Source organism: Gambusia affinis, linkage group LG14, assembly GCF_019740435.1.
Source record: "Gambusia affinis linkage group LG14, SWU_Gaff_1.0, whole genome shotgun sequence".
NCBI classification, from domain to species: Eukaryota; Metazoa; Chordata; class Actinopteri; order Cyprinodontiformes; family Poeciliidae; genus Gambusia; species Gambusia affinis.
Window position 1 is genome coordinate 1,219,011 of NC_057881.1, and position 23,234 is coordinate 1,242,244.

Consider the following 23,234-nt stretch of genomic DNA (forward strand, 5'->3'; position numbering starts at 1 on the left):
TCCTCTGCACCAAATAGGGACAGAAGGAAAAAAACTCTTGAATCTGAAATTTCAGTTTCACATTTAGGTTGTTTTCCCACCTGATAGTCCAGTAAACAGCAGCATTTGTTCCTTCAGCTGCTGTGGTTCTGAGTTCTGAGTTGGATTTTAAGCTCCTCAGCAGTGATTGGTTCTGGATCCAGAACCTTCCCCAGCTCTAATTGAATCCCTGTCAGGACGGTAAACATGGACGCCGTGTTTACCCTCACACCACCTGCCACTTCCTGACAGTAAGCAGCTGCAATCTGATCCTGGGTCAGTGTTTGAGGAACCTTCAGGTGTTTACCTCTGAACGCGTCGCCTCCATGTTGACTCTGCCTGCCAGCTCATAAAACATCCTGTGCTTTTAATTCGCTCCCATAAAACACTGCTTTAATTTGAAACTGTGACTCACTTCCTGTGATGTTTGAACAGCGATCTGGTTCGCACCTTCAGACATGAAAGGATTATCTACAGAAAGCCTACATATAGATGCATGCCGCACATTTCAGATCTTTATTTGTAAATAAAGCTAAAGAAACATTTTTAATCTCTCTGTTGATCTGTCAAAAAAATCCCAAGACATTCACAACTTGTTTGAATCTTTATTTAAAAATAAAATAGCACAAATAAAATCAGACCAGGAGGTAAAACATCCAGTTTTACAGTATCAGGATACAACATAAATATATAGAGAAACCCAAACATGTTTGTTTTTAAGTGCAGCCTGCAGAGATTTATTCCATCATGTAGAAACAGAGTCCGACCGCCCCCTGCAGAGTTCTGACCCGTTATTGCTGTTAATTAAAAACTTAAAAAGAGGAAATGACACCAGGGGGCGCTGCAGCCCACACACAGAAACCGTGAAATAAATAATGCTACATGACATCCAAACCGGTACCGGTTCCGATCAAGTTTCCACAATTGTCTTTATTAATTTTTTTTGGGGGTCCGGTCCGCTTCGACCCTTCAAGTTCTGCATAATGTTTTTTTTCATTTACTTGGCATCACACAATTATTACAACATGGACACACGTTACAGCAGGGTCACAGAACCAGAACTTCATCAGCACCATCAGCAAAAGGCACAAGTCCGAAACGGTCACTCAGGTCCGACGGTAAACTTTAGAACCTCCCCTCTCTAATCACAACAGAACCTCTGAGGAAATCGTCCATTTTCTGGTTCTGGAGTTTGAAACTGAAGCAGATTTTTTATTTTTTAATAAGCACCACTTAAATTTTACAAGATAGATGAAATAACACGTAACCAAACTGCAAATAAAATGGATAAACAAGTGTTTTATACATTGGATTAGTTTCAGAAATGAGAAAAAAAAATGTAATTTTATTGTCTTAAATATTAAATATTAACCCTTTCATGCATCGTGGTCACTACAGTGGACAGCTGAATAAAAGCCATTTTCTTGTGCTTCTTGTGGACCTTTATGTTATAAAATCCCACAGACCACTGAAGTGGACACTAATGCATCATAAAATACACCATCAACTACTGGCCATCAGCTGCAAAAGCAAGAAATTATTTTGATAAATTCAATATGGCCGACAGACCCGATCCCTCCTCCTACTGCAGACGACTAGCAGGTAAAAAAATATTGACATCAGAAAACCCCTAAAGAACAATACTACTGATGTATTTTTAAAACAACTTCGTATTTGGAGAAAATTAATTAATCATTTTTTATTTTAACAAAATTTCTTTTTCTACTTTTTTGTGCCTCAAGAAAAAACAAAAATTGGGAAAAAAAAAAATCCTGACACAAAGGATCATAATTCTTGCATGAAAGGGTTAAAATACGAGTCAGTCATTTTTTTCAAAGTCGAAGATGAAGTGGTTGTCATTTAGAGAACAAGAACACTAGACGTCGTCATTAAGGGAGCTCCGTATCATCACTAAAAAATAAAAACATTTGATTGTTTCTTTTAAACTTTTTTTAATGTCTGCTCATCCCTTTTTGATAAAAGTGACTTAAATACTTTATTTAAAAACAAAAAAATCTATTTTACCAAATCGTACGAACCTAAAACTTTCAGTTCGAAGGCCTTCTATCATACCCCAACCTGATTGGACGATGGGGATTCAAACGGTCCAATCACAACTGTGCTGATTCAGAAACAGCAGCAGGTCCTGGAAGGGACATAAAAAAAGTTTGGAGACGTTTGAGTGAAAAAGAATCTACTGAACCAGAATGTTCCAGAATTTAAAGAATAAATCCATCCATCGTCTGATTGGACAGTTTGTTCTGTGATCGTCCAATCAGGTCTAGATCTAAATTACTAAAAGATTTTAGCCATTTCTCTACTGACAAACTTCAATATTTCAGCTTTTTATCTGACAGGTTGATAAAATTTAAAACCTCTTGATTTCTAAACATTAATATCATAAACTCCTTTATTTTATTTTTTAAATAGAAAGTGTTTAAACGTGCATTTAGTTCATATTTCAATTATAAATATATCTTCATACTGATTCAAAATGCTTAAACTGAAGGAGATTAAAGGCATCTGTGAGACAATGTCCTGCCTGCGGGTTCTGGAGGTCCATTTCAGTCCCAACCGGTCCAATACGTTGGTACAGACTTCAAATATTCTTCAAGTAAAAGCGGACGCGAGCAGGCACAGCGGTTTGGTCCGAGTGGTGAAGCCTCGGTGGCTTCGTTTGGGTTAAAGTCCAGAGGCTCGGTGGCACTGCGGCAGGAAGCCGCACAAATCTCATCCTTATTGCATAACGAGACACTGCTGCTCCGTCAGAAAGTCCGGTTTGAGGCTAAAACACGACAACAGGAAATAAAACCGCCGCAGAGAAACACCAACAAGTTTGGCATCATAGATCGAAAGTTTGGTGATTAATTTGCAAAAAAACAATAAAATTATAAGCATCTACAGTCCTGTAAGTCGGGCAGAATCCGTCCAATTAAAATGTTCCCTTTCGTACCAGCTGATCAGCTTCAACCCAATCAGGCACTTTGATAAAGACGACCAATCAGGAGACGGAGTTCAGCCATTAAAAACCGTTTCAGTCCACAGACAGGAAACCTTATTGCACCGGAGGAGTTCTGCAAGTCCGAACCGGAAACAAAGATCCGAATCAGGAGAATTTCAGAGGGAAAAAAAAAATAAATCATAATTTTCAGAAAAATACGACGATGCATCAGGGCGACAGTGGGAAGGAAAAATAGGAGTAAATAATAAATTTCCACCAAAACCTTTTCCAGGAAAAACAAGAAAATGGTTGAGCTCAAAAGTTCATTTAAATTAGCAAATTTAAAAATGTCAATTTACTAGAAAAATGTTGTTTCTTAATAAAAAAAAATAAAACATTTGAGGAAAAAGGAAGTTTCCAAACATCAAATATTTTCCACTTTTGAAATTTTCCAGAAAGAAAACATGAAAGTTTCTGAGTTTTTAATTTTAAATACTTAAAACTTTTCAATGTTTGAATCAGACAAACTGTATAAAAAGAACATTTTTGACTTTGGAAACTCAAATTTTAAAAACATTAAATATAAGAAACTTCTAATTTTTTTGACTTTTGAAACTCAGAAAATTTGTGTCAAAAAAAAACTGACGTGACTTTTTCTAGATTTTTTTTTAAGACTAAGCTCAAAATTTCTGAGCATTTTGTAGCAAATTTTTGATTTTTCTACCTCAGAAACTTCCAGGTTTTCTTTCTTGGAAACAACATGCAACTATTTTCTTTCATGTTTTTTCCAAAATTCTCAAAAGTTCAGAGTTTTATGGCGGATATTTACTCTTTGTTCTCTCTAAAATGACCGCAATACGCTGTCGCAGAAAAACAAAGAACTTCTGAAGCGGTCTCTCACAGTGAGGAGACGACAATCCGGTTCTGATCAGGTTTCAGCAGCTCGGCGGTCGGATCAGAACCGGCCCTCAGGCGAAGTACATGGTCCTCAGGGTGTCGTGGTGGATCTGCACGGCCTTGGCCAGCGCCTGCGGGTCTCTGCCGTTGCTCTGCCCTGAGATGTGGCTTCCCTCGGCGCTGCGGCAGCAAACAGAAAACACCGTGAGACACCAAACGCATCGCGGCCCACCGGGAAGCTGCCGGGGAAACCGGATTCTCCCGGGTTAAAACTTTCAATATGGAGGAAAAATCCTGACATAACTGAAAATAAACACAGAAATGAATAAAGGCTTGATAAAAATCACTAATGTGCCAAATATTACATCTAAAAATTAATTTTAAAAAACTTTCCCGACTTATTTGATTATCTAGTGTAACATTTTTTTATGATTTTCTAAGAACCCATTATGTTAATTATTTGTTATATACGATGATGATAAATATTTATAATTTTTAAAAGTATTAATTTAACCTTATTACTAACATTTCATTTTCCATCTCATTGTTTTCTCAGTTTACTTCTATTTTTATTTGGTCATATTGTTTATTTATCTAATGATAATACATTAAACAATTAAATAAATATTACATACATTCTGAATATGGAAGAAATAGAAACAAACATGATTAAATATATGAAATGACAATATGAGAGAAAAGGGAAAGATATTAAATGATTTAAAAATGCAATTTTCTGCTAAAAAACAATATTAAAATAAAAAAAACAGAAAAAATTAGTAAATCAAATATGAAATGAAATATGAAAAAAATTAAAAAATAAACTAGCATTTGTAAATAAAATGGAAAATTAAGCAGTAATTAATACTGTTGAAAATTAATAATTTATGTAACAATCTGTAATCAAATAAGTTGGGAAAGTTGTTTTTTGGATTAAATATTTGTCACACTAAGAAGTTTATCAAGTTGATCATTTATTTCTATATTTATTGCCAATTCTGTCAGGATTTGTCTTCCATAATGTCCTGATTTTTCTTTCTAAAACTAAAGATTTATAAATAAATAAAAAAGTTGTAAATTCCTTAATAAAATTTGAGGCCAAAATCTTTTTAAACCTTCGCTAGAACAGGAAGTATAATTGCTCCTCTGATCCAAATTGACGACAGGATTTTAGCTTCCTAGAATTAGCATGCGACTATTAGCTGCTTCTGTTCACTGCTGCTACTTTTTCACAGAGCTACAGGATTACTGGCTGATAAAGTTAGTAGCTCACACACATTTATCTGGAATATCACTGGTTACAGCTGGAGAGAGTACTTTTAAATCCCAGTGCAGGGTGCCCGGTGGTTAGGTCTCCAAGCCAAACATTTCTCCTAAATTGAGCCATTTAGTTCATTAAGTCGACCCAATGTGCGGCTGGCCGGACCCACCTGTCGTGCTCTTTGTCCACCAGATGGTAGCGAGCGCGGAACGCCACCAGGTGGGCGTAGTAGGCGGGCGCGGGGATGGAGACGGAGCGCGTGCAGCGGACGTAGGTGTGGCACAGCTGGTAGGTGAGCAGCTGGAACTCGTCCGCCGTGAAGCAGTTGTCGTCCCACAGGACGTGGTAGTGGGACGGGCGGCTGGTTCCCTGCAGGGGGCGACAGAGAGACGCTGAGCTGACGGCGAATTCAGAGCCACTCACAGAGTCGCTGCTGAGGTCTAGAGGTCAAAGTTCACCTGGATGCCAGCGTGGCTGCACAGGTAAAAGTCAAACTCGTAGGGGTGAGTGATGTCCGTGTCCACGGTGGTTCCGGCTGGGATGTTCCCGCTTCGGCCGACCTGAACCGGTCAGAACATCCATCAAATAAACGTCTACCATCAAACATTTCAGAGAAAGTTAGTTGGTTCTGAATGTTTTGTTGGTTCTGTATGATCTGCACTAATAGTACCAGTTGTTTCTGGTAATATTAAGACTTTATTCTTGTAATTAAATTAAAAAATTTGCAGCCTGGTCCTAATAATCTTTCGTAGAGTTGACATGAATCTAAATAAACAGAAGCTGTCAAACAAGATGGCCGCCCTGAGGGCCATGACGCCAGTCTGCATTATGAAAACATTGGTGACCAAATAATCCACTGAGTTTCTCCCTCCAGATTTCCCAGAATTTGGATTAATCAATAAAGTATCGGCTGCATCTCTCACTCGCTCGTTGCGATCTGCGCAGAAGAGCCGCGTGTGATGGCGCTTCTGAACCACGATGAAGGTGATTCCTGGCTGGTACTCCTTCTCCAGGCTGATGCACGCCTCCCTGATGGCCAGCAGCTCGTAGTGCAACACCTGGACAGGTGAGACAGGAAGAGACGGGCAGTAATGCAAGGACACATTCTCAACGCTCAATAAACTGGAGCTGAAAACATTTTTTAAATAAATAAAACAGAAACAGACATAAAGTCTCTGTGTGATAATGATTTGAACTGGTGCTTTACAGACGAATATATAAAGTAATAACTCAGTATTGAACTGTCTGGGGTTCACAGTGTGATGAAACAGGAAGTGAGGCGTCACCTGTCTGAACTGGCCCTCCGACACGCCGTCTCTGTAGAAGATGATCCGGGTCGGCTTGTAGCGGGTCGACTTGTAGAACTGGATCAGCAGCTCCCGCACCATGGAGGCCAGGTCCTGGATCACTTCCTGCCTGGGCCTCTGGACCCGGACGGTGGCGCAGTACCGGCTGGGGTGGGCGTCCATGCTGCCGACCACCTGCAGGGGGAGACAGCTCCCACTCAGCGAGCTTTTAAATAAAAAAACCTGCTGGTCTGAATCAACCAGGCTAGAAAAGATTTTATCAGATGTTGATGCTCGGGTAAAACTATAAACAACAAGATGGCGGAATTTAGTGCCTCTGGTAAGGCACAGAACCACTGGATGGGAAGGTTTTCTGGGTCAGAACGTATTCTACAAACGTGTTTCCACTGTTAGATGTTTTTCGAAAAGGCCAAAAACAATCTGAAGGTAGTGTAAAGTTGTTTTTTTTTCTAAATTTGGTCAATTATTTTAAATTTTGCCTTTTTTACCCTAACCCGCCTCGAACTAACGTAAAAACTGTGAGGAAGTTTTTAAAGTTATTTTTTATTTTGCTGTTTCCATCCATCTGATGTGATGCTTCAGAATGCAAAAAAAACAAAAACCCGCTGATGGAGCGTGGCTAGTGTTCCCCTTTAATAGTGGTGTTTCATGCCTGACCTGCAGGGGGCGCCAGGGAGCCAAGCGATAAACAGAAACGTCAGAGGAACCAGAAGCTAGCTCTGGTCGGACGTTCTCACCGCAGCGATCGACGGCTTCTTCCCGTCACCGGCTGGAGGATGAGTGACGTCCGCTCCGAGGAAGATGATTGGCTGCTGGAACACCGACGGCCTGGAGGCGTAAAGGTCAAAGTTTACCATCTATCAGAGGCCTGCGAGAGGAATCAGCAGCGCGTGGGGGTCGTACCGCTGGTTTGGAAGCAGGATGTTGTTGATGCCTCCCAGCTTGACGTTGATCTTCAGGCAGAGGTTGGACAGAGTCTGGGGCGACGTCTTCACCACGTTCTTCACCTGGACGCACTGCGTGGCCATGCCCAGCAGGGTGTCTCCCACCCGCTTCACCTCCGCTGTGGGGCGGAGCCAGTCAGTCACTGCATCACTTCCTGCCGCGGGGCAGAGCTGCTACCAGCGCTCAGCTTCTTACCGTAGACGGGCGTTTTTCCAGGCAGGATGACGATGATGAGCTGCAGGCCGGCGTAGGTGTTCTTCAGGTGCCTGAACATGGGCTCCACGCTGTCGGCGCCCTGGGCGTACTTACAGAAACACGGCTGGCCCTGGATTGGCATCCCGGCGTCCTTAGAGATCTTCCTCAGCTGCTCCGTGAAGCTCCTGGGGAAACAGGAACCAGAAACAGTTCATCCAGACGGGTTTAAACAATCCAACTCATCTAAATATCTTCAGTAAATTTATAACCGTAAGCAGTAGACCATTAGCATCGTCTACTATATGAAGACAATAGTAGTTGTCTCCGTTTTTAAAATAAATTATGTAATAAGATTTATTCATTAAAAATGTATTCAGAGTTAAAATAATTAAATTCATAAGATAAATTAGAAAAAATAAAAATAAATAGTTTTTAGTATTTTAACAGTAATATTTAATTTTTAAAAAACTAGAATGTTTCAATTTACTATTAATTTTAAAATATTTTTCTGAATATTTATTTACTATTTTTACATAAATAACATGCATAAAACAGTCATCTTTGTAAAATGCCTTTTCTGTATAAATTATATAAAACAAATTAATATATTATATAAGTAAAAATGATTTACACAAGAATTTAGAATTTATTTTTAAAGATTTTACTCTGGTTAATTATAAAAATTGTATATAAATCTGAGGAATTACTTTATTAAAATGTTACAAAACATTTTATAAGAATTTCCTCTTATCTTTAGTTCTAGTTCTGCAGGTAAAGATGATGCAAAGCTCAGCATCTGAATATTTCTGAGTGTTTTTATGACGCCGTTCTGATCTCACTTGAGGATTTCCTCCCTGCACTGCCGCTGGGTGGCGAAGCAGGCGATGGCCCACATCTTGATCTCCACTCCGGTGTGGAACTGCTTCCCCCTCATGTCCCACACGCCGTGGCTGGGCGTGGCCACCGTGCGGTTCTGCAGAGACAGCATGCGTTGGTGCCGACAGCCGTTCACACGCAGGCGGCCGCTGTGAGCTAACTGAGGCTTGTTATCAACAGTGACTGGATGAGGAGTATAAATGTGTAAATCAAGCTGCTCTTCACACAGAGACGATGCACAGCAAACAGAAATGCAGCATAAAAGCAAAACTAACAGAGGAGCTGCAGACAAACAGGATTTCTCCACAGAAAACATGTTTTAACTTAGATTTTTTTATGGTTTTAGACTCATTTTAAGACTCAAAATGTAGAGAATTATAAATGACACGCAGAAGACAAACATTATTAAATACTTTGTTCACATCACAATCCCAGAAACACTCAAATGTTTTCAAGATGGTCGTCAAGAAACATAATCGGATCCATAAAAATCCTATTTATTCATCATTTCTTTGATTTGTTCAAGATGGCCATCATGGTTGTCACAGAAAATGTTATTTTGCTCTGAAATCACCAATTAGATAAATGTGTTTGGTGTCAAATCTTATTCTAGCTGTGAAAACATATAAAGATTTCTTGATCTTGTGTTTTCTTTTTCTGATGGACATTTCTCAAAATGGCCACCATGATTGTTATGAGAATATATGATTAAAATCAGCAGTAGTTCTTAACAAAAAGAGTTGGGTTCACTAACTGCTAATTCATAAACAACAATCTTAACGTTGCTGAAGCTGAAAGGAGCAGAAACTAACACTAAACATAAATGTGATGCTGTGGCCTTTAAATCCCCTTTGGGATCCATTAACTATGTTTCAATTTGAACTGAATTTGCCTGTTTACGACTGCAGGTTATTCAAACTAAAGACTGGATTTAGTGAAAGTTTCTTTTCCAACACAGTTTGAGTTGTTCTTATGTAGCATCTGTGGAGAAATCCGGGTCAATTTCTGAGCCTAAGACGGAGATTGAAAAGGGAAGGTACCATAAGGGGTTCAGAGCTCACCCTGCCGCCATACTGCAGCATGGGGGCCGGCAGGACGCGCCCCGTCACCTGAGCCATCTCATCGCGCACCCGGAACTGGAACTCCTGGACGAACGGGTCGGACTCGTAGTTGGCGCTCCTGACCTGCAGAGGGCAGAGCAATTTCTGGTGAGCCTGAACCGGGTTCTGCTGGGTTCTGCAGAGGGTTCTGCTCTCACCAGACGGCTGATCTCCTCCTGCCTGTCCGGAGCCGAGCGGGCCGTGGCTTTGATCATGGTGGACGTCTGGTTGTCAGTCAGCTTCTTAATGCAGCGCTGACCGGGAACGATGTTACACACCTGCACACACACACAAACAGCTGCTGAGTTTAGGGCTGAAACATTTCCTCGATTATTAAACTTCCTCGACGAAAATTTACCTGCCTCGAAGCTAGTTAATTTATGTTATATTTTTTTAGAGAACCGTGTTCCGCCCGGGGCATCACTTGCATTACGCGGAGCTCTGACTTCCGCCTCCGAGTTTGTGACGGAAGCTAAATGTCAAATCTTTAAGTTCAGCCCGTGGGGATTTTATTGATTGATCATAATGCCCGGGTTTCCATCGCTTTTGGGGACCAATAAGCGTCCTTAAAATGACTGGCGCGATGCCTGGAGTACGGCAGTCTTTCTCCTCCGGGAGGTGCTGGTTGAAAGCGAATTACAGGTATTTATACAGGTGAGCGGATAGACTGAACACGGCGGGACGGACCAATGTCAGTCTCATACCTAATTTGGAAATGAGACCATTGCACCCCGGAAGTGAAGGGGGCGCTATTTCCTATATTATCCACGGCCTCCCGTTTTTCTTTTGAAATCTGATATATTTTCATCTTTAGGAAGGATCTTCACTCTTAGCATGTATTTAAACGTCTCTTTTATTTACTTCAGCGTAGCTCACAAGTTTTAACAAATTCTGTAGCTTTCGGTGTACTAATAAATCTGCTTCTTAGTCGCATCTTTTCGGGCCTGATACTGCCTTTAGTGGCGTGGGGGTGGTGACACAACTAATATAATTACATTACTAAATCAGAACACCACAAAGTCTTTATTATTTACTATTAATTTCGGCATTACTGGAACAGTAAAAGATAATCATCTTATAAAACACTACACTTTTGACTTCCGGGAAGGCAATGGAGAAGACGGATGCATAATTTTGCCGCTCCACCAGACCCACAATAAATAGCCGACAAAGTAATGAAAAGTGATAAATGAGTACTAAACTAAAAGGAAAGGAGTTCTAGTCAAAATACGGAGAAGAAAGACATGAAGGCTGGTAGAGAAGACGACGTTACGGCAGGCTCCAAGCAGCTAACGTTAGCCGAAGCTACACCGTTGAAAGCTACAGGAGATGCTAGCGGGGAAACTGTGATGCTAACGGAATTACGAAAACCACGGCAGGAAAACACCGACTCATTTCGGGACCTGAAGAGGTTTCTACACCGGGTAGAATCATCAATGGAGGACTTAAAGAAACGAATGGAGGGGCTGGACAGAAGACTGACTGCAGCCGAGGACAGAGTAAGACTTAAGCATACGGCAGGAGAGAGCGCTGGGACTTTGCTAGAAAGAGAAGCTAACCTCACGGCTAAATGTGACGACATGGAAAACAGACTCCGCCGTAATAACATCAGGCTGTATGGCATCCCAGAGGGAGTAGAAACAGAAGATATGGTGAACTTTATCACAGACCTTCTGAGCACTTCTCTAGAGTTTCAGGAAGAAGTTGTCATTAAACTAGAAAGAGCACACAGAGTGTTGGGTCCAAAGCCGCAGCGGCGCCTCCATGATCCATTATAACCCGGTTTCTGGACTTTAATGTAAAACAAAAAGTGCTATTACAAGCTTAGAAGCAAAGAAACATAAAGTACCAAGAGCACACAATTTATTTCAACCATGACTATTCACCTGACTTGCAGAAGAAAAGGAAAAAGGTCAGAGAGGTAATAAAGTAGCTAAAAGAACATTAAAGCCCAGTCGTCATACCCAGCTCAGCTGAAACTCTTCTAGCAGCACACCTTACACCAGGGGTCGGTGTCCTGCAGCTCTTAGAGTCTCCCTGGTCCAACACACCTGAATCCAATAGCTGAATCACCTCCCAAGTGCTGCCAGGTTCTTCAGAGTCCTGCTAATGACCTCATTATGTGACTCAGGTGTGTTGAAGTAGAGATACATCTAAAAGTTGCAGGAGACCGAACCTCCAGGCCTGGAGTGCCCACCCCTGCTCTACACTGAGAGATCTGGGCATTGAAACATCCCTGGAGGACAGGAAAGAAGAGGAAGTGTGTATCCAGTGTCTTTAGTGAAAGACACTGGATATGTACATCTCTCTTTCATATGAGCCCATGAGGACCTCTCTAAGAAATGTCAATTGCCAAAATGGACTTAAATGTTTGCTGCCTCCCCTTGTTTTTTTAATGTAAGTGCATGTATAAATATACATATATACATATATATATATGTTGGAGAAAAAACACCACATTTTTTCATTTTCTTAAGGACGTAGAGCTAATTGGCTACGTCCAGTCTTCGACCTCAATGTGAACTTGAAGGTCATGCCTTTTTGCATGCTGACCATTGAGGAAGTGTTGCAGGCGATTTCTCCAGGTGATTGGTTCACTTCCATAGATCTCAGGGATGCTTATTTTCATGTTCCAGTCGCTCTGCCCCATTGGCCCTTTTCAAGGGAGAGACTTCCAGTTCAGGGTCCTCTCGTTCGGACTTTTGCTGTCTCCCAGGGTGTTCACCCGATGTGTCGCAGCGGCCCCCTCTCCTCTGCAGGCACAAGGATTAAGGATCCCCCTGTATCTGGACGACTGGCTCACACAACAGGCGGTTCGAGACACTCGGTTAGTGCTCCATCATGTGGGACTCTTGCAGGTGAACAGGGAGAAAAGCAGTCCGACTCCCTCACAGGAGAATATCTTCCTGGACATTGCCATGAATTCCATCTCAATGGCTGCTTGTCCGTCACCAAGCCAAACCTCGGTGCCTCCTGCATGGCCGCCAGGACCCTGCCATCTGTTGTTAGACCTAAAAACCTTGATGTCTGACCAGCCAGCATGTAGTTCCCGTATATGTTCCTCCAAGGGAGGAACCACAGAGGCCGTCTCTGATCTACTTGTGCAGCCCCTGGAGGGCGAGACCAAACCGGCAGCTCTGACCAAACTGTTGTCCTACAGCAACAAGCAGCTAGGACAACAGTGGTACACACAGGAGCAACCAGCTTCACAAACCACACACCTGTAACAAACCTGTATGTGAGAAGAACAAAAGGGATTGAACGCTGGTGCCATGTGACTAACTAGAGTCACATGGGTCCCCAGCAGGTCACAGGTGACTGTGGTGTCATTGGTACTCGACCTGCGCTTGAGCAAGAATGATCATTCAGCGCTTAAGCACTGAATGTAGGGATGAAATAGAACTATGAACATGAATGGATTCAGTTCAGTGAACTAGTTGGTGGTCTCCTCACCTCCAGTGGCAGGTAGGTGTGTTTCTGCTCCTGGCCCACCTGCAGGCAGGGCAGGTGGGGGTACTTCAGCTGCAGGCTGTACTTCTCCCTGAAGTACTGGGCCACGGTACGCTCCACCGTCTGGCTGTTCTCCAGCTGCAGAGGGAACCTGAAGATTCAGAACAGCAATCCGGTCAATGTGGGACCTGCAGCGCCTGCAGCTGCGAGGAAACGCGGTGAGAGACGTACGTCTGCAGGCTGGCGGGCCGCCGCGTCACGTTGCACACCCTGTACTTCCTCCGCATGCTTCCACAGTGGGTTACTTCCACTTTAAGACCTGAACGAGCATCAGACACATTTTTCCTTCTTTATTTTTGAGGAAGCAACCAGACATTTCTCTACAATCTGCTCCAGTGAATGTAAGACGTGACTGTGAAGCTGAAAGGTGAATAAAAAGTGTGAGCGCCTTCAGAAAGCCTGGACACGTTTTCCCACCTTTGATCTCTTTGGTGAATTTGACTCGATGTGAGTCCGGCAGCGAGCGCGGCTGCTCATCCATGTTGTGGATGTCCAGCACTTCACACATGAACTGGATGACCGGCTGCGCTTTGTAGAAGGCCGTGGCTGAAACTGGAGGAGGAAACGACAGTCTGAGCTTCTTAAGTTCATCTGCTTAAGACACGTCACACATATTATTTAATCACAGAGCCTGCAGTTCACCTGGACTGGAACGATTAATCAAACTGTTTATTTATCTACTGTGGAGGAGAAGACAGTTTACCTTGTTAAAAAAAATTTGTTAGACTGTAAGAATCGCTGTGCGATGCACAGGTAAATGCGCACGCAGCTCCTCCTCGCTCTGCTGGAGCTGCGGAGAAACAATCCTGCCAATCAATCATCCCAGAAGATTTGCACTGGACTCGTCCTGCTTTCCTTTCCTTCACAGCGGAACAGAGATTCCTGTTCCCCTCGACACTCACCATCGATGTTCAGCATCATCTTCCACATGGCGGGCCGCACCGACTGGTGGAAGCCGAACCAAACCTCCCGGCCTCCGCCCAGCGGGTGGTCGTAGCCCTCAGGGGAGGAGAAGAAGGACCGACCCACTGGGGTGTACCTGGTGGGGGACAGACACCACACTGTCATCTCCGCTCCTGACGACGCTGTCAAGTCGTTCCAACACAGCAGCACTGACTTCATGGAGGGCAGGTGTCGCAGGACGACGTCCACGGCGTGGACCGGGTTGGTGCTGAGCGGCTTGTCCAGGTCCAGCGGCTCAGGGACGCTGCGTCCGGTCAGGACTTCATGCAGCAGGTGCCAGCTGACCAGCGACACGAACCTCATGCCGACCTTAAACGGGCGGTCCTTCCCGCCTTCGCCAGGCAGCGTGACGTCCAGGTCCACCTGCACCGGACCAGAGGAGACCACTGAGGAACCGAACCGGACCGGACCAACCGGAGTCTTCAGCTTCATCAGTCCAAAACGTTTAAGCAACAAGGCAGTTCAAACATCATGGAGTCGACTTTGTAAACATTACATTTTGTCAAAAGCCACACTGCAAAAACTAAATCTATTAATCTACTAAAAGAAGTTTACTAATCCTGGTTTCTTGTGGAAATATTTTAGTACAGTTAAAATAAGACAAAACTGACTCATGAGTGACTCTTCAGCAAGATCTCATTTACAGTCAATAATTCCTTCATATTGATGAAAAAGTTGGCAGATTATTTGTCTTCTTATAATATGGGGGAATGTTTTGTTACAACTGAAATAATCTGCCATTTTAATGAATATTAATGAATAATTTATTTAAAACCAGCTGCTGTATGTTGCTGAAACGTTACAGTAAGTTTCATCTCATTTCAACTAAACTAAGATATTTGTCCTCGAATATAAACCAAAATTACTTGCTAAGATTTTCTGTTTTTGCAGAGAATTACCAAAACCATCGAGGAATCACACTTCAAATACTTTGATCAATTAGGGCTGTACACACGATCAATATCACTAAATAATATATCTGATAGAATATCCAATATTCAGAATATTCACTGAACTGATGTAGGCAGAGGAAAAGCTTTAGCCGCTCAGCCTCTCACAACCAGCTAAGCTAATCAACAACTCTCACTCCGCAGTTGCCTAGCAACAACCTGCTGAGTGATAAGCAGTTTCAAGCTCCCACTAACTCTGGTTGCCTAGCAACAATCTGCTGAGTAACTTGGCAGCAGCAGTTTAAGGTTTTCCCACCGCGCCTCATAACCGCTAAAAAATAAAAACTGAATAAAACAGGAAAGGTCACAGCAACAGACTGCCAATATTCAGATAATAAAAATAAATAAATCAATAATTATCAATAGACTGATATGAAACGCTTATACTGTAGATACATTGTCCTTATTTCATTGACTACTAATCAAAAGGAACTTTAAACTTGTTCTGGTTTCGGCTGTTTTACAGTTTTCTGGAAGTTGGATCAGCAGCAGCTGTCTGGTTGATTTTTTAGAAGGTAATCAATGAGACTAAAGATAAAAGATATTTCTGAGACATTCATTCTTTAATGCTGGAAATGTTGTCAGAACCGATTTTAACTCATGTTCTGTTTATGGATCCGGACGATGACCGTCATCATGGCTACTGGAAAGGTCAGAGTTAGTACCACTCCTTCACCTCCTGTTAAGACCCGACACCAACAGAGTCACATGACGACCTTCAGAAAGTGATGTGATTTTCCCTCCTGCCTGGAAAACCTTCCCATCCTGAGTGGGGATGGGATGGTGAAAACGTTTTTCAGCATCATTAAAGGAAACGTTTTACACTTCTTATCTAGGAGGCTCAAACATATTTAATTATGATTTTGCTCAAATCATTTTTTTTTGCGTGGTTGTTCTTACTAATAATTAAATGTGACCACAATAAGACTTCTGTGTGGATGGTTTACGACCCGCATGAAACCCAAGAAACCCTACAGTACACAGCAAATTCAACACTGTTAGATTCCAGTGTTGTATGTTAAAAATAACACGTGTGTTAATTCAACATTGTTTAGTCTAAGTCAACAACATGAGTGTTATTCCAGTTAAATTTAAGCAACTCTTCCAGGTGTTGATTCTGAAATCATCACCAGAGTTCCTCCCGCAGTTCTAACGTATCTGTGACGTCACGTGTCAGCCCGAGGAGCGGGGAAAAGCAACATGGCGTCTTGTCTGGAGCTTACCGTCACAAGGTAAGGTTATGATGTTTTTGACTATTTTTTATGGATGCATTAATTTTTCGTTTGCGCAAGAGTATCGAGTCGTATACATACTTCGCTTACTGTAAGTTTACTTGTTTGGATATCACGGTAAATGCGAATGTTTAGTCCAGTCCTCCAGTCCTCCTGCAGCTTCCAGATGCTTCTCTGCTCCAACACCTGAGTCAAATGAGTGGCTCGTTAGCAGCTCTGATCAGCGCTGATCCGGGTCTGTTGGAGTAAAGATGTATCTACGTTGCGGGACGAAGCTCTGGAGGGCTGGACGTGATCACCCCTGGTTTAGTGTTTTTGTTAGCAGATAAAGCTAACCAGGTAGCGCGAGGTGTCTGGTGGTTAACCGAACATTAAAACTGTCTGAAAAACCTGAAGGCTGTTTGAATTAACATTATTTAACTTTTCCTGAGTTTTTTGGCTTTAGACGCCATAACGGGGAGAGGAGCTGTGTTGGACCAGTGGCTTGACCTGCGATCAAAGCTAAACCACAATGTTTCTCTCTAAATAATGACATAATGGCTGCCATCATTAGTGCGTCACGTTGGTGACTGAAACCTGTTATGATGACTTCAACACATTTCTTCAGAAGGAACTTTTAATGCTGTCCAGAGTATTTCTGTAAACTGACTAATTTCTATAATCCCCAATGATTATGTGATACTTAATGTCTCAGTTGTGTTCATGGTAATTATTTCTGAATTTTTCATGCTTTATCTTGTAGGTGGTGACAAAAGGCTAAACCAGGTGGACAGTATTTTGAATGAATATGTGTCTGGCTAGTTTTGCTCACACTTCTCTCTAAAATATTTATTTATTATCCTAATATTTCTGCTATTTTTCCTGTTTTTCCTCCAGGCTGGGAAAAACAGGCGTTCTTCTGTTGGTTCATGTGATTCTTCCTACGTCCAACGGCGAGAAGAAGAATCCAAAGCAGCTCATGTCAAACTGTGGGCCATGTTGTCAGATATGTGGTTATTCTATGATCCTACTTCTTGTGTAGAAGGACTTTCTCATTGGCTTAATTTGCTATTTGCTATTTATAGTTAATATTTCCTATTATTTGTCTTCTTAGCATTTTGTCAAAGATGGGAGCCAGTGTTGAAGCCTTCCTTATTGGTGTGGAACCAGGACGAAGACACTTCCCCATCAGTGATCACAAGACCATACCTGACCATTCATGGCTGCTTTCAGTGCACACTTGCTGTTTGTGACGGAAGGCCGACTTTGTAACCGTCTCTATGTGGCTGTGAATGTTAAGGTTTGAGTCTGCCCAGGTTTGGATCTCTGGTTTCCAGCTGTGCTGACTCCCTTCAGTCTTACCCCGCCTGTGGCGACAGGAAGTGGACTCGCCGTGTAGAGACTCCTCTTCCCATCGTAAACCGGCAGCCGGTCGCCGAAGATCGTCACCTTGAAGTGCTGCACCATGGAGTCCACCACCTCCCTGGAGAAAACACAGAACACCCCGGTTCAGATGCTTCCCGGCAGAACAGACGCCCAGGTTCTGGACGGATCCGCTCCGGACTCTTCCGGTACCTGTTGACCCGCCGGGGGCATTTCTCTGGCTTGACGTCGACCTCGTACAGGTAGACGTCGATCTTAGGGATTTCCACCTGGAAGCAGTTGGCCAGGAGCTTGATGGGCTTTCCGATGGAGCCATATCCGGGTCGCCGTGGCAACGTAAACAAGGTGTGGGCTCCTAAGATCAGGAGAGACGGGAAAATGTGAGGAAAACTAAATTCACAGGGAATATTTGATGTGCATTTTTTCAGCAATTTAACAAAAAAACAGAACAGCATCGTGGTGTGGCGTTCAGGTTCCTGCAGAAGTTCTGGTCATCTTGTTGGGTTTTAGCATCAGGTTTTTATTTTTTCCAATAAACCTGAGCTCAGATCGGACGCCGGCTTCTGATTGGTCAGTGAGGCAAAGGTACATTTGACTGTTTTTTAATAAACTTGTATTGGTGAAAATATAAATCTGGACGCAGTTTTCCAGGATTAAATGTCATTCAGTTAAATCCCAGTTTGTTTGGTGCCTTTGTTTCCCAAAATGACAGGAAAATAGAAATTTCAAGGCTTTAGTTTGGTATTTCAGATGGGACTAAAACAATTAATCGGATTAATTGATTCCTGAAATGATCAACTAATTTAGTAATTAATGAATTGTTAGCATACAGACTCTAAAAAAGCCCATTTGCTCAAAAACACCTTCAGAGCAATAATTAAGCTAAAGATTATTTCAATAATCATTAAAAATGATTCATTTTAATCTACAGATTAAAAAAATTTACACTCTGCAGATTTTTCATTAAACCACTTGAGCTTATTTTATACAACATTAGAATTACAGATGAATAATTAAACTTTTTTAAAATAAGAAAACATTTTGTTGCCCAAAATGCAATAACAGTGTTTGTTTAGTTAAATCATCTGCAGCTCAAAAAATCATTCTAGTGCCAACAAGCAAAAAACTCTGCTTACCTGTTGATTATTAACTGGTTGACTGATTAATAACTGGATGGAAAAAGATGCTCGTTAGATATTGATTAGCAGAAGATTTTTCATCTTAAAAGCAAAATGTTTGTATTTGTTGAGAAGTTTTGGTTTAATTTCTGTTGTGACTTTGTTGTTCTTTTATCAAATGGCCTTTTTTGAGTCTGAATTCTCCAGTTAACGATCAATTAATCAATTACTAAATTAGTGGAGGATTATTTAATTAATCGATTAATCACAATTTATCAGTTTAGAAAGTCTGACTTGTTTTTTCTATTCTCTGTTTTCTTTCCCATCCTTTCCAGGTAGCTGAGGAGGATAATCCCTCTGAGATCCAGAACCAGCCTGTCCAGAACAGAACCGGGTCGGTACAAACGGGCTGCGATCATTAATGCAGCGAGGCGACAGGAAGTGGTTAACGAGGAGGAGAGAGCAGAAGACGCTCCAGGATGTTACAAGTTTCCTGGTGTTGGAAAACACAACGCCGGAGCTGCAGAGAAAAACCAGAGCGGGTACCGGGCCGGGCCGTACCGGGCCGGGCCAGAGGAGGGTGAGTGGGTGAGCGGCATGGCGAACTGGAAACCAGAGTGACATCACCGTTTCCAGACTCAGAGAAGCTGATGAAACGGTCAGGAAGGATGAAGACGCTCTTCTTCCCGCTGAGCTGTCGCCATGGTGACGGCATCGATGTTGCCACATTTTCACCATGGCAACAGTGGGCAGGCAGGAGGAGGTAAACGGGTGCGTTCGAGTCGGTAATCATCACCTCCTGAAATTAAATCAGGAATCGGAAATCCTTCTGAGGAATAACGGGAAAGACGGATCGCCTCCGACGCTCCGGGGGGAAAACGGTCGGACTGGTGACCTCCACCAGGGTCCGGCGCTGATTTTACTGGGAATACTGGGAATACTGACACCCATCAAACATCCAAAAATATCCAACATGCTTTCTACCAACATCTAACATTTTCTGTCCTCCGACCAAAAATTAAACCTTCAAACTGGAAATGTGTTTAATTTATTATAAAAATCTAAGACGGTCAGAAAACAAATGTTTCTTATCGTCTCTTTAAAATGTTGCATAAATAAAATGGAGCGGGAAAGGAACCGGACCGGGACAAGATGGTCCAAACATCTAGGATTCAGACAGAAACGGCACCAAAAACAGAAACATCCAGACGACGTGGAAATGCAGAACCAAAACCCGCTCACTTCCTGAACTTGTAGGTTTGTAAGAATCCAGAGAGAAAAATCGGCTCAGAATTCACTAAATCTGAGTCCCACCAACGTTTTATGGTTAAATATACAATTTATCCAGAAAGTGGAGATAAAACGGTTATTAGAGTTCTGAAATGTTGGCAGGTTGTAAAGTCGCTGACTGTTACAGGAAAAGCCGACCCGGTTCGGGAGCAAACGGACCCGTCTGAGTCACTACCAGCTCAGCAGCTTCAACTGAATATCCAGAACCTCCTGACTGGATCCCACCAGCTTCGGAACCTCCTGACTGGATCCCACCAGCTTCGGAACCTCCTGACTGGATCCCACCACCTTCGGAACCTCTTGACTGGATCCCACCACCTTCGGAACCTCTTGACTGGATCCCACCACCTTCGGAACCTCTTGACTGGATCCCACCACCTTCGGAACCTCCTGACTGGATCCCACCACCTTCGGAACCTCCTGACTGGATCTCTGCAGCCTCCCAGATTCAGACACACCTGACCGGATCTCTCTTTGACAGCCAGCTGAGGAAACCCGTGAGACCGGTTTATCTGAAACACATCCCGGTGTATCTGGCATTCAGAGCATGCTCACCTGTTGTTCCGATTTCCATTCATGAGGTCTCGGTCCGGACGACCCGGCTCGCTGTAACTCGGTGTGGATCCGGGCTGGCTCCCCCTCCCTCCCCTGCTTCCAGCGGTACTACACGGTCCTGGCCCGGTTCTATACTGCGCCTCCACCTGAAAACAGAATAATAAACTGCTGAATTTCCACTCGGAGGAGACTGGAGACAGTTTGGACCGGCTTTAGCCCGGACTAAAATAAGTACATGATCAGCCTGAAGTTAGCCTCTTATTTGGCGCGACATTAAAGGGCTATTACGCTTTTTAAAAGTATCTAAACTACCTTTAATAGGGATAAAACAAAATATAAAATAAATAAACTATTTAAAACTGATATATATTAATTTGCATTAAATAAAAATGTAGCCTAGGTTGGGCTACATTTTGGAACAAAAACTTTTAAGTCGCAGTTTTTTCCATTAAAAGTAAAATAAATATAAAGATAAAAGTGCAATTTAAAAAAATGGCCTTTAAGGGCTGCTAAGTATTTCATCCCCCATCTGATCCTCCTACATACCTGAGAATTTTAACCGCAGCCGATTAAATGTAGAAAACACTCCTTAAAAACTGTGACACGGCCCTTTAGCATGAAGGTATCATTCAGACTCCAACTTCAGGACCGTGTGTCGGCTAAAAGCGTTTTTAGCTTCAAACACTGACAGCTAACAGCTGAAAAACGGCAGAAATGTTCACCTTCTTCTAGAATGAACTCGGTGTTCCGCTGAATGAACGTGACAAGCCGGCGTTCCTCTCTTTCAGACGGCTGGTAGGAGTTCGGGAACCCGGTGTCCTCCTCCGTAAAAACCGGTCTAATCAGATCGAGCGGAACGATAGAGTAAACATATACGAGCCACTTCCGTAAATACTTTCAAAATAAAAGCACGCCTAGCTCGCTAAATAAGCTTTTCAATATTTGCACGTTTTAAATGAAATATGGGTAAGTTATTTCAAAATATCAACTTTTAATTTTCATCTAGAGTTAATTTATTTTTGCTTTTATTTGGCAAATAAAAAACACAAAGGTAAAAAAATCAAAATTATTTTATTGTGCTTGAATCTTTGTGATTTTTATGGGTAAATTATTTAAAATTTCCTAAATCTCTTTGATAAAAGTGAATTTACCTACATGATACATTTATGAGTGAGCATCTAATAAGAAAAGGCAAACGATTTCTTAAAGTCAAACAAAATAATATGAAGCAGTACCAGAAATAAAGAAACTTATCTGTCTGCTACATATTATAATTCAGAATTTCTTTTTCTGATTTATTTTTAATAGTAGATTTTTTTAGGTTGAAGGGTAAAAACACATGATTTCCGGTGTCAGTGCATTAAATTTCTGTGATTTGCGACAGTTTCAGTCCCCTCCTCTGCTAAGGGAAACCCGTCAGGAAATACCAAGCGTAGAAAAGAACGTCATTTCCTGAAGAGGGTGACGTCATGCTTGACATTTAAGAATACTTTTGTTTAAAAAAAAGGCTTCAAGTGACAATGTTACACTGGAAAACATGAGATAATTACGAAACAGAATGAATTAGATAAAGAATCTGTTGAACTACAAAAACAAATTAATAAAATAAATGATTTAAGTATTAAATAATTTAATACTCAAATTGAGTTATTCAATTTAAATGAATACTTAAGTTTTTTATTATTAGTAGTAGTAATTATTAATAATAGTAATAATACTATTTATTATTAATTAATACATAATAATTACGGTATTTAAGTTCTTAAATCATAGTTAATTATTTAAGAATTCATAAGTATTTTGAATACTTAAATCATCTGTAATAATTAGATGTCTATAGTTATTAATATTTCACAACTTTACAATAAAAATCCACAAAAAGTAGAAGACTAACAATTCATCTAAAAATTTTATCTAGATTGGCTTTTAATTTATGTTCCTTCATTTCTTTCTTTATAATACATCAATTTATTGATATGATATATAAGGAACTCCAACATTGTGCATCATATTTCATCCCTGAACTAATTATAATTATTGTTAATATAATTATTGTAGAATGTTGTTGTTATTATTATTATTATTAATGATGGTATTATTATTTCTTGCCCTGCGACAGACTGGCGACCTGTCCAGGGTGACCCCCCCCCCCCCCCCCCCGGGACGCAGCTGGTGATAGGCACCAGCAACCCTCCAGACCCCATTAGGGAAGAAGGGTGTAAGAAAATGGATGGATGAATGGATTATTATTTCTATAATACTATTTAATAATATAATAATATAGTTATAGACTAACAATATAACTACTACTGTTATTATTACTATTAACAGTAGTAATACGTGCATTTATTACTGTAGAATAATTATCGTAATTAATAATAATAATCAAATTATTGGAGTCAATTTTTTTTAGATATTTCCTAACATCAACACACTTTATAAACTCTATAGGTAAAGACAGTGAACACAGTTTGCTGATTCCACATAAAAAATAAAATAAAAATTTCTCATTATTTGAAATATTTCAGGTCATTACTTCAAAATGTGTAAAATTACTGTGTATAATATTACTCTTCTTTGTTTCTTATTCCCTGTTGATGAATCCTGTCGCTCTCTGATAAATTTATTTGTAATAATTATTATTTATTCTCTGGTTTCCTGATTTTTTTTCCGGTTCCTGGATGTAGTTCCTGGTCCAGCCTGTAGATGTCTCC

The 23,234-nt window shown here is 41.5% G+C and overlaps 1 protein-coding gene and 1 long non-coding RNA gene across 6 annotated transcripts; one reads left to right on the forward strand and one right to left on the reverse strand.

Annotated features, from left to right (window-relative positions):
* Positions 1 to 609: 609 nt before the first annotated feature.
* On the reverse strand, positions 610 to 21,387 carry ago3b (argonaute RISC catalytic component 3b). 4 transcript variants are annotated; one of them, XR_006372842.1, is made up of 21 exons: positions 21,243 to 21,387; positions 20,521 to 20,666; positions 17,750 to 17,912; positions 17,537 to 17,657; positions 14,168 to 14,376; positions 13,953 to 14,089; positions 13,468 to 13,602; positions 13,222 to 13,309; positions 12,994 to 13,141; positions 9,699 to 9,818; positions 9,481 to 9,624; positions 8,404 to 8,537; positions 7,565 to 7,749; positions 7,328 to 7,487; positions 7,162 to 7,252; positions 6,404 to 6,598; positions 6,041 to 6,175; positions 5,576 to 5,677; positions 5,287 to 5,486; positions 3,861 to 4,036; positions 610 to 2,164 (listed from the first exon to the last, which is right to left on the reverse strand). XR_006372842.1 is itself a non-coding variant. In XM_044139567.1 (20 exons), exons 2-20 carry the CDS (start codon positions 20,537 to 20,539, stop codon positions 3,928 to 3,930), a joined length of 2,574 nt encoding a protein of 857 aa, XP_043995502.1. In that variant the 5' UTR covers positions 20,540 to 20,666; positions 21,243 to 21,387; the 3' UTR covers positions 610 to 3,927. The 4 variants fall into 4 exon arrangements, 2 of the variants coding, with proteins under 2 accessions (XP_043995502.1, XP_043995501.1); XR_006372841.1 differs by having other exon boundaries at positions 610 to 3,092; XM_044139567.1 differs by having other exon boundaries at positions 610 to 4,036; positions 9,502 to 9,624.
* Positions 16,028 to 20,447, forward strand: LOC122844274. Of its 2 annotated transcripts, XR_006372843.1 has the most exons (5): positions 16,028 to 16,195; positions 16,938 to 16,960; positions 17,072 to 17,163; positions 17,289 to 17,937; positions 19,011 to 20,447. It is a non-coding gene; the product is annotated as an uncharacterized LOC122844274 (long non-coding RNA). The 2 variants fall into 2 exon arrangements; XR_006372844.1 differs by lacking the exon at positions 16,938 to 16,960 and having other exon boundaries at positions 16,029 to 16,195.
* Positions 21,388 to 23,234: the final 1,847 nt, after the last annotated feature.